At 38.9% G+C, this 11,582-nt stretch overlaps 2 protein-coding genes across 2 annotated transcripts; both read left to right on the plus strand.

Annotated features, from left to right (window-relative positions):
- The first annotated feature begins 37 nt into the window (after positions 1 to 37).
- LOC111319553 (uncharacterized) lies at positions 38 to 5,992 on the plus strand. The gene is made up of 5 exons (XM_022922334.2): positions 38 to 608; positions 1,186 to 1,314; positions 3,052 to 3,210; positions 4,063 to 4,559; positions 5,134 to 5,992. Exons 1-5 carry the CDS (start codon positions 38 to 40, stop codon positions 5,380 to 5,382), a joined length of 1,605 nt encoding a protein of 534 aa, XP_022778069.2. The 3' UTR covers positions 5,383 to 5,992.
- Positions 5,993 to 8,861: 2,869 nt separating this feature from the next.
- Positions 8,862 to 11,440, plus strand: LOC111338064 (D(1)-like dopamine receptor). Its single transcript, XM_022944508.2, has one exon. The coding sequence runs from the start codon at positions 9,123 to 9,125 to the stop codon at positions 10,059 to 10,061; it is 939 nt and encodes a 312-aa protein (XP_022800243.1). The 5' UTR covers positions 8,862 to 9,122; the 3' UTR covers positions 10,062 to 11,440.
- Positions 11,441 to 11,582: the final 142 nt, after the last annotated feature.

Below are 11,582 nucleotides of genomic sequence, written 5' to 3' on the forward strand. Positions count from 1 at the left end.
TCATAAACCTATTGAATAAAACATCTATTTATTCCAAATGATCTTCCTCATTGCCCAGCATTTGAAAGCGTTTCTGAAATTATGGCTATCAGCGGTAGCTTTACACCTCTTTTACTTCCAGTATTTCAACAACAGTGGAGGAAATTCATTTTACCTCGAAAACACGCCGAAAATTTCGCATCAAGTCGAAAGTTTTCAAGAAAGCTGGTGTCGAATTCACCGAGCGCGAGTAAATTTGGACCAGATTCTTAGTCCATGTTTCCACAACATCTCATGGAATGAACCCTCACCTACTAATCGCGAACTTCAGACAGATGCCGCCAAGAGTATGATTTCATTCTTTGGCATCCGGCCAGCGGGTCAGTTCAGTCGTTTCAGCATTCAAACAAAGACGCGGAAAGGTAAACTGAAACACATAGGTGGCGACTCGTGGCGCGTGTTGCTTCGCGGTCCGGCCACCGTGTCACCCACGATGTTTGATCACAGAAATGGCACTTACGAGTTTTTGTTTCTCGTTATGGACCCAGGGGTCTATATGTTGGATATAACTCTAGACTATAGCCTGTGCGAAGGATACAGAGAACCTCCAAAAAATTGGTTCATAGTTGGTATGAATAACTATTTAAAAAACGTGTACAAAGGCTTTTTTTTTTAATTTCTATTCTTAATTTAACGCTGTGTTCCATTTTCAGTTTCGAGAGAGTTTTGACAGTGAGCAACAAAAACTAGGTAAAATATAAGTTCATTTTTAACCGACGTTGTCCCCTAGTGATTTTCCTCAAGGAGTCGCACCACCGATCCCCCATGGCTTGTTGCCCTCTTTAAAAGAGTATCAGAATATCAGATCGCAAAATCCGAAGGTTTAAGGTTGGATTTCTTGTCAGGAAACCAAGATTTTTTTCTTGGTAACATGCTCGCAACAAATCGAATAGAATCAACCGAATTTGACCTTTTATCATACCCTACTTTCTTTCTTTACTTGTTTATTTAATCACTTTCACCAGAGTGTGGTGAGAGTCGCACAACAGAGCGAGGCTCTACATTAAGTGCGCCCAATATCCCATCCATCCCATCCCAGGGGAGGACATCAATCACACAGTAATCTCGTGTGTGGGAAATTTTAACTAAGGTTCCTATCTTGTTCAAGGCGAGAAGCCCCATTTTGAAAACAGTGTTTTTCCGCAGGGAATTCGCACGGTAAATTACAGAAAGAAGGCACGCTTGGAAAGAACCGAGCTAGAGATGATTACCTTCTTCAACCCTTTCAAGATGGAAAGCTGATTATGATTAATATTCCGTTACCTACAGACGGAGGTAAGAGAGAACGTTAAAACTGTTAAAAATTTTCTATCATAGTCGCTTTATTAAAGCGCAGTGCTGATTGTTTAGTTTTACCAAAATTGTTAGAGGGGAAACGAGGAGGTTGTTTTGTGTGCGTGTCTAATTAAATTGGCAAAAAGTGGTCTTTTAAATATGTTTGGATAGAGGATATGTTTTCAATAAAGAGTTTTGACCTTCATCGTAGATATTTAGAGCGGGTTGTATATTTTCATTCTTCAGGAAAACATCTAATAAAAATACAAGGTACATGTAACATCATTCCGTAATATTTATTTATTCATTTATTTATTTAACTGTATTTATACACGGGTAAAACATCAGGACTTAAAGTAGATACAAAAATTGCATTAATTACATTTTCAAGATACTAATCTACTACTAATTCAATCTAATAACAACAAAAGAAGAACAATAACGGAATGCCTGCTTTCCATGAATGCCGTGTGATTAATTAACTCATTTATTATCAAAAAGGAAACCCCTGCAGCCGGATTTAAAACTAGCAAGAGTTTGTGCTTGCCGTACTGGTAGGTAAGCTGTTCCACATCACCGCACCACTATACCTGAAACCATTTTTTAGAAAATTGGTGCGTGGGGGGAGAGGGGGGTGTGGAACAGCTACTTTGCCCTCAAAATTCCAAAGAGAGTAGGTAGACATTGCACTCCGATCAGTAAACATTGATTTCAAATAATCAGGAGCGAGACTACTAAGAGATTTATAGACCATAGTGGCCATTTTTAATTCTCGTTGAAGATTAAATTTTTGCCAGCCTAGTCTAACAAAGACTGGGGCGGATCCAGGATTTAGTCAAGGGGGGTTCGGAGAATTGTCCGAGGGCATGCTCCCCGGGGAGATTTTGAAAATTGGGTCTTCGGAAACATGATTTCCAGTATTTTAGGGGGTTCGACCGAACCCCCCGAACCACACCCTGGATCCGCCTCAGAAAGAGATCATCCGCATTGACATCATATGTAGTTTTATGGAAAGAGATTTATAGCAATTCCCCATAAGACACTACAGAAATCGAAATATTAAATTAGGCTCTAAAGCATTATAGATGCATAAGAGGGTTTCAAAAGGAACAAAAGATCTGCTTCTCTTCAAGATGCCAATGCAGGAGGCAATTTTTTTCGGAAATATGTTCGATATGTACGTTCCAAGTTAAGTTCTCATCTATATATACTCCAAGAGATTTCGTAAATTCTACTTGTCTAATAGAATTACCGTCAATAGTAAAAGACGGGAGTCTATTCAAAGTATTTAACCTTTGCCTTGAACCAATCAACATAATATTTCAGCCAGGGAAAATTAAAAGTTGGCCAGTCAAAGCTTTCATTGTTTACCACCCAAATTTAGGCAGAAGCCTTTCAAATGTAATGCATAGACTAAGAGTACTTTGCGGGTTCGTCTCGTTTTCCAGAAAATCATCCAATAAAAATACAACTTACATCATGATCATTCCACAACGATGGATCCAGGGAAAAGTAGATGCTAGTCAAAGTGATCATTGTTTGTCACCCAAATTTTTAGGCACAAGCCTTTCAAATGTAATGCGTAAGGTACAGCAAATGTCCTGGATGCAACATCCTAGGTGGTGGCCTGGGTTCCACTTTCCACGAATGATCGCCCCATCCAACCATTGTTAACATTTGATTTTGTGAGACAATGTACAAATAAATCTTACGGCTCGTGTCAATTTTTTTTTATAGGAGCCTATTTGATAAACAGACTGCACAGACAGTCAAGAATGAACACACAGTGTTTAAGTCCCTTCCCAAACTTTGACTTGACTTGTGGAGTTGAATGTAAATTCATGTGGGACGGGTTTGGGAGGTGGTTTGGAAAGAACTGGAGGCCTTATCTCACAGGTATGTAACACGTGTAAATTGTTCTATATCTGAACCGCGTCAATTGTCGTCCTTTCTATGGAACGAAGCGAAGGAAAAAGGGCGGAAGCCAAACAAAGGATTTAATTAGACAGAACGTGTATATGCGCATTTTAAAACTCTCACATTTCATGGCTGTCCTCTGCAAAACAACAACGTAAAGTCATCAAAATTATTGTGGTCTGAGAATGGAAACCCAAACAGCAAATTATTTAATTTTGCGTTTGGAGTTCACAGAGATGACACAATCGTAAAATCGCCGTAGCCTGGGTTCGATTTCAGGACTTTGCTTGCGTCATGTGTGGCTTTGGCTTGTTATTGGCTCGTCCACAATCTAAAAGGTTTTTCTTCCGGTAATGCACCTTTTACATTTATCAAAAGCCAACACACTATTCGGTAATTTCATTTATTCTTTCACACTTTTTGAACCAGGTAACCCCCTATCAGTAACCTCATTGAAATGAGCAGTTTTATTCTTGTTTTTCTAGTTGCCATGTTCCCACCAATAACGTAGCTCCATTTTCTGCCTTTAAAAGCACACACAACCCACAATTCCCCTATTCGCTCCCACGAAGGGCTAACGCTCGAAACGTCAGCTTTTGTAATCGTTACGGTGGCCAATTTACCATTTCAACTTTGTTGATATATCCAAATTATTTCGTTACCCCCACCGACGCGGCCCTAAACAGTTTCTTTCGAAACTATCAGCCTTTATTCGGTTTTAAGATGATGTTGACAAACAGTAAAAGTGTTCCTGGTTATGCTTGTGGGTTCACATCCGATTTATTTATGCTAACTCTCCAATCCAAATGCTATTTCTTGCTTCCTATCCAGATATTTCAAACCACTCCCAGTTCAAAAGTACATCTCGTAAACCAAGGACATTATGGCTTTTCGGTGACTCAAATGCTGAGAGACTATACGTATCTTTGAAGGATGGACCGCTGTGCAATGAAATTTTCAAAGTTTGTAATTTGAGTAAAATGTGGGTTTATCCGTGGCCGAGCATACAGCCAGTAGCCTGGGACGACAAGGATTTTGATCCCCAGCAAATCCTTGATCACATCCGAGGAGTTCTGGAACTACCAGAGATGGATGAAAACAGCGCCATGATTCTGAATTTGGGTCTGCATTACATGGAAAGTACAAGCTTCGCCAATTATCGAATTCTCCTCAAAGGAGTGACAGAACTTTTAAACCAAAGGGAAAAGAAAAGTGGTAAATTGAGGTACAAGACTCGCGTTATTTGGAAAACCACAACGTCTATGAATAAAGAGAAAGACATTGGAAGCCGACTAAAAAGTGACTGGCAGCGATTTCTGAACCCTGCGGTATGCAATACTTAGTTTAATACTTTTTGTTTGTCATTATCCACTCGCATTTTTACATGTCTTCCAAGCACTTTGAGATTTCCTTACTTGGAAAATTGCTACTTTTTATCGCCCCAAGCAAAATTCTTACGGAGGATAAAGCAACTCTCTTACTTTTCCCTCTCAAGAATGTAGACCAACCTTTCCCGCCTTATTCATACTGTCCTCTGTGTGACCTTTGACCCGCCAACCTTCTTCTTTGATGTTTTGCACTGTCTATCCGTATGTTTACAGAGGAATAACACAAAACCTAAAGTAATATTGGCGAAGTAGAATGAGTCTTCAAAAGAGAGTAGGTGTGGAACTAAAACAAAACTTCGGGCTCGTTTCATAGTGCTTGATTTTCGCATTCCTATGTTTTAACAACCGATTTCTGTGCACCGAAGTCAACCCGAGGCTCTTTTTTTATAAAGGTATTCTTAACCAAAATTTTTTAGCAAAGCAAAAACTACGAATTTTTTTAGCAATCTTGACATTGCTTTTAACACACATAGAGGGTATACTACACTCACCAAAATCTTTTTTTTCTTTTCAGCGAGTGATATTATACAATACCTTTGCCACTTCCCTCATGTGCCAGGCCGGCCTCGAGGTCCTAGATGTTTACCCATTTACCAGGTCCTATCCAGGAGGTACCGGAGGACCCGAGGTGGCACATTACAAGGAGCAGGATACCGTTCATTTTAAGTACATTGCTATGAAGCCAATTGATATCTTTTTGGAAGATTACTTTCGAGGCAAAGTAACACTTCCCATAGATTTTAGAAATTACGAATTTTCTTGATGCATATCAGTTATTCCAATTGAGTGATTAACAAATATAGGCTCTGATACAATGAATATATGGAAGTTCATATATTTTGAACAGCGGTTATAGATACGTATGATGCACGATCCTCGCTATCAGATACAATGAATATGTGAACTTTCATATATTCATTGTATCTCATTTATCATCACGGGTTTATTACGAATCAACTTAACGGCCTGCTCCCAGTTGGCTTGTTAGCTCAATTGGTAGGGCGCTGCTCTAGTATCGCAGAGGTCAGTGGTTCGAATCCCCTACAGGCCTGATTTTTTTCAGGTCTGATTTTCGCTATTGCATAAATAGCACTCTCTACTGCGAGGATCGTACATCATACGTATATATAGGCTCTGACACTATTTTACTTGATAAATTGCATCATTATGGGATAAGAGGTATTGTACATGAGTGGTTCTCGTCGTATTTGACTAATCGAACACAAACAACGCATATTGATAATGACCATATTTCATCTAAGAAAAACTCGGTAACTGGAGTTCCGCAAGGGTCTGTTTTAGGCCCCTTACTTTTCTTGATTTATATTAATGAGATTTATCTTTGTAGCAATAAACTTGGCTTTTATCTGTTTGCTAATGACACAAACCTGCTATATGCTGACAAGGACTTGAAATCCCTGGAAACCGTAGTTAACAATGAGCTAAAAAATGTTTGTGACTGGCTTAATGCTAATAAACTAACCATTAACGCGAAGAAATCAAATTTTGTCGTTTTTGAGCCAGCACAAAAAACGAATTAATCATCAGCTGTGTAACAAAATTCCGGATAATAACAACAATGAATTTACACTTCTTAAATGCAAAGATTATGCAAAATTTTTGGGTGTACTAATTGACAAGAACTTAACCTGGAGGCCTCATATTGATCCTATTGCTTCGAAGATTAGTAAAATAGTCGGCATTATTGCTAGGCTTAGACATCATGTACCTTTAAATATCCTTCTTCAAATTTACCGTTCGCTGATTTTTCCCTACACGCTCTACGGTACAGCTGCTTGGGGTCAGTCAGCTCAGAGTGATTTAAAAAAGATTCTCACCTTACAAAAGCGTGCACTCCGTTTGATTTTCTTTTCCAGCAAAATATCTCTCGAGTACCCTACCTATTAATATGCTCTATTTTGAAACCGTTTCCGCCATAATGCATGATGTTTCTACTAGCTCTACACCAAGGAATATTCGTGAACTTTTTATTAATTCATCTCACGTCCATACACATAATACGCGTTTCTCTTCCACAGAGAATTTTTATGTACAGAAATCTAGATTGCATGTGAAATTTGTCTTTCTCTGCGTTTGGTACGAGGTTATGGAACTGTCTAAACACTGACTTGCGTAAGCTCACGAAAAGAGCATTTAAAAGGAAAATTCATAAGTTGCTTTTGACTATACTTGGGATTGAGGACTGTCATGTTGACGCCCATTCACTAATATTGAAATTCAATACAAATGATCATCGAATATTATAACTGCAGTACTTCGCTCACATCCGTATGTCACAATTCTCTCCTCTCTACTTTCTACTTTCCAGTCTGCTCTGCCTGTATTTGATTATTATGTCTTGTCTAACTTACCAGTAATTTTATTGTATTTAATTTGTATGACAACTGTACGTATCTTTTAGCTTATAATGTAGTAAACTAATGCGTAGCTTATAACTGCAGTAATATTGTAGTAGTAATAAAATCTCTTTAGCTTACAATTTATTACTAATACCCGCCAAGATCAGTTAATGCTACATATATGCGGGTTGTGTAAATTGGCTTTTGATGTTCCATGAAATAAAAACAAAACAAACAAACAAACAAAGACTAGCGTTCAGACTCCCGCAGAAGTGTGTCGCCAGTAAATCGCATGCACCGATGATAAAAACAAACAAGGCTCGTCGCGTAAAAGGGTAATTCATGCCGATCAAGGCACCGATGCGGTTAATAGAGCTATAACAGATATGAAAATCGTGTCAAAAGCTCCGTCTAGGCAGTTTTCTTTACTAAATTGAACTAAAGGAGGTCGACAGAGGAGAAAAAAGCATGTAAAAATTCATTATAAAGGGTAAAATGATCAATTTGACATATGGAAGCCGTTTGACGATGATAACTTTTTCGTTGAGCGAAATATAAGTTCGGATTTCTGGGTCCTCTTTTTTTGTCCTGAATACAATCTTCGCTTTAGTTCTCTATACAAGCGGTCTTGGAACATTTGTAAAGGATCCCCACGAGAAAGCTCGGATGGTTTGAACTTATGTCCAGCACAAGAACACGAGTTCAAACACTCCGAGCTATCTTGTGGGGTTCCTTTACAAATGTTCCAAGACCGCTAAGCATACCTGGATGGGCATGAGCGAACCATGTCACAGTGTCTTTGCTAGGGTATGATTAATTGCATTCACATGATTTATTTATTTGTACTGTCAGGAGCAGATAGTTTCTTTCTACGAAGATTAGTTTTGTTCGTGATAATTCCCCTCTATGCGCGAATTAAGCATCTGGACTTTTTTTTTTACCTTTTCTTTTCGAAAAAAGCATAAGCTTAAATTTGATATCTTTCACACCTGTAAACAAACAAATATTCCCTTTTCTTTTAAAAAAGGACATGAACACTGAGCGTTTTGATGGAAAATGAGCAGCTTTATGCAACCGTCGCTGTCTTTAGAGCTTTTAGATCCTCGAAAGTATACTTAAAAGTACCCTTCGCAATCAAGATTAATTAAGTTACGAAAGATGCAGCTGGTTTCTTTTATTTATCACTAAACGCCATAAGGTCCGCTAGGCAATATTCTAAAAACATGTTTTTAACATGTAATGAAAGAAATCTTATTTTTTAGGAGCTCTCATCTACATAATGAATTTTACTGAGATCAAATAAACATTACAAAGCCCCGTCAAATTCACTGTATTATAAACGTGGACCGAGAAAAGTTTAAAGTGTCTTAACCCTTTGTCGGAGCGAATCACTTCGCTCTGACCAAGGGCTAACGTTCGAAACGTCAGCTTTTTACTCTTTACGGTGGCCAATTTACGATTTCAACCTAGTTGATATAACCAAATTGCATTTAGAATTGACGGCTACACAAAAGGGAAGAGGATTATGTGAACGCGTAGAAACAGCCGTGGGGATATTCCACGCATGTCATCAAAGGTCGTTTCCATTCAAACATTTCCTGTCTTGTGGTACTTCAATGTCTTTCAAACCGGATACTTCTTTATCCAGGTGATGCAAAAAAACAATTTCTCGCCAGCCGCAAGAATTATACAAAAGACGCTACACAAATTGGACGATTCTTTTCCTTTACCAATATTACTACGAAGGGTGAAAGTTTTTTTTTATATATACGAGGTATTCTGGTATTGTTATGCTCTTTGACGGAAGATTTAGCATTTCTTACTTTAAGTATTAATTTGAATAAAATTTGAAAGGTAATTAGCTAGACTATTAAAGGGCAGCGCTGCTCGATAAGACGTTGATTACGAAGAAATTATTTTTACGGTATAAACTTCCTCAATTTCCAAGGTGGAACCTTCAAAATCAACTTTAAATCGCTAAAGGAGTGTGGTGATTGAGTGGTAATTTAAATAGAGGACAGTGCTCCTTGATAAGACGTTTAGTAGGAAGAAATTATTTTTCAGTGTAAACTTCTCCAATTTTCAAGGTGGAACCTTCAAAAATCATCTTTAATTATTTTTCGCCCGGTAAAGGAGTGTGGTAATGAACACGACTTCTGAAGTTCCTGGTTCAGCGCATTCACCATCGTATGTTTTGCTGGTGTTTTCCCAGGCTCTAGCTGTTCTCATCATCGCAGGAAACTCTCTCGTGATAGTAGCGTACAGACGCAATGCTTTCCTTCACACACGCACTAATATCTTTATTGTGAGCCTGGCTGTTTCAGATTTACTGGTCGGAGCAGTTTCCGTGCCGATATGGACTTACTTCACGTTTGTTAATTTCCAGAATATTCTGACAATTTTTCTGAGGATTTACTTATGTTTTGATATATTCAGTGCCTTGGCCTCCATCTTTCATTTTACGGCGATCGCTATCGAACGTTGCTATGTGATTTCAAAGCCGTTTAACTATGGCACGTTAACGAACCGTGTGTACAAAATCTTGATATTTACAGCATGGCTGATGGCAGCGATAATAGCAGCACTCTCGCAAATGAATACATCGATAACGCTTAAAAGGGTATATACGGTCTTCGTTTTTACGGTCGGCTTCGTGTTACCAAGTATTTTGATACTGACAATGTACACGAAGATCTTCCGAACCGCCAGGTCGCTGATTCGTAAAACCCCGGGCTTGGAAACAGCACAAGCAGTTCTGTGCAAGGCTCGTGAAGAGCGAAAAGTTCTTTTGACGGTCAGCATTTTAACAGGTTTGTTCCTAATGGCATGGTTACCATTCTTTGTAATTTCAATGTTGGCTGAGTTCTGTGTTGGCTGTTTGCCGAATGGGAACGGTATGACTGCGTTAGTGATTTTCGTAAAATGGATGCATTATTCAAACAGTGTGGTAAATCCACTGGTTATTGTAATCCGACACAGTGAAATGCGGAAATGTGTTCTTCAGCTATGTGGAATCAGTTTAAGGAGAGAACGAAAGCAGAAAACTTCCTCGTCCAACAAAATACCTAAGGCGCTGCTCTGACTGATTGAGAGTTTTGTAATCAAGGCCAGTGAATAAGTGAGTAATGTTGCTTGTTTTGTCACGAGCTTGGGTCAATGAAAAAACTCGAACTTCTTACTTGTAATTGAGACAAAGGCCTCTGAGTTTTGCTATCGGATGTTCTACTACTGAGTTCTCGATTGTAAGGATCGGTCATTATTTGTATATCGCCGTGGGAGGGGGCTTGGGGAATTTGGTTGTGTCACATCTAAAGTTACCTCATCCTTCCTCAGGCCTTGTAGTATTCATCCATTGGGAATCAGTTCTCTATTGTCCCCACTTTATACTCTTTCGGCGAAGACTAATCCCCTCCGTTGTTCCTGAAAAGCGTGTGTCCCCCTCCCCTTCTAAAATCGTCCGATCCCCTTTCAGGCGATAAGTGATAATGGTCCCTAAGGACACATCAGGCAGATGCCACAAAATCGATCACATCAATTGTTGTATATATTCTTCTCTTGTCGCAAAGAAAGCAAGCAGCGGCCAGTCAGTATCTTTTTGGTGTATTAGATCCCTCCTCGTGAAAAAAAAGAAATGCCTCTCTGAAAAGGATAATCCTTTCCAGAGACCTTTATAGAGAGATGTGAGAATAACTTTTTACATCCGAGATCGCCTTCATGCACACAGTGGGAGATAATGCACGCGTGGAAGCAGCGTGTGATTTATGAAGGCGCACGACTGGGGATGACGTGGTGGTGAGAGTGCTCGCCTCCCATTGCTGTGGATACGGGGTTCCTGCTATGCAAAAGAACGTATCGAATTCAAAAGCTCCTTTCCAGATTTAAAACGCACTATGGCGCTAAAACTGAGACAGGAAAACTGCCTTACGGTCCTTTAGCACACAAATATTCACAGAAAAAAAAAACCCAATTTTTTAAATTAGAGTCACCACGTTGCTTATATTTTATTGAGATACTGCTCTAAATTTCCGAACATTCCAAAACATTTCACTGGTACTGGTGCCGCACCAACAAGGATTAAGCTCGCGCATTAGGAAAGTAATAAGGCCCTCAAGCGACTTGAGTCTCTCTTGGGTTTGTGTAATCCGATACAGCTGTGCTGCATATAGAGTGAAAAGTTTGTCACATAAGCAATAATAGTGAACACTTCGTGATCCTCCGGCTACGCCTGACATTGTGTGTGAACTTAGCGTTGTCTGGAAGTTTGAAATGATAGGAAATTAAAACGAAGGATTGTTTTGCTGAATCGCACACATCATAGTAACAAGTAAATATGAGTGTGCTTTGATTTCACTGTTATAGTTGATGAAATCGACCTTTGCACTAGAGTATAAACCAAAAATCCGATTACTTTGAAAATGTGGTTGATTCTTGTATAAAAGGAATAAAAAAGTTAAATAATTACTTATTTGTACGAAAATGATGAAACTTTATGTCTTAATCAACATAAAAAACTAAACGAAACCATATCAAGTTGCTTCATAGGTCTCATCATTCAAATAGATATTTCTTAATTAAAACATGCTATGCGCGCGCCTGCTTGCAC

The sequence above is a fragment of the Stylophora pistillata genome, chromosome 6 (genome assembly GCF_964205215.1).
Source record: "Stylophora pistillata chromosome 6, jaStyPist1.2, whole genome shotgun sequence".
Taxonomy (NCBI): domain Eukaryota; kingdom Metazoa; phylum Cnidaria; class Anthozoa; order Scleractinia; family Pocilloporidae; genus Stylophora; species Stylophora pistillata.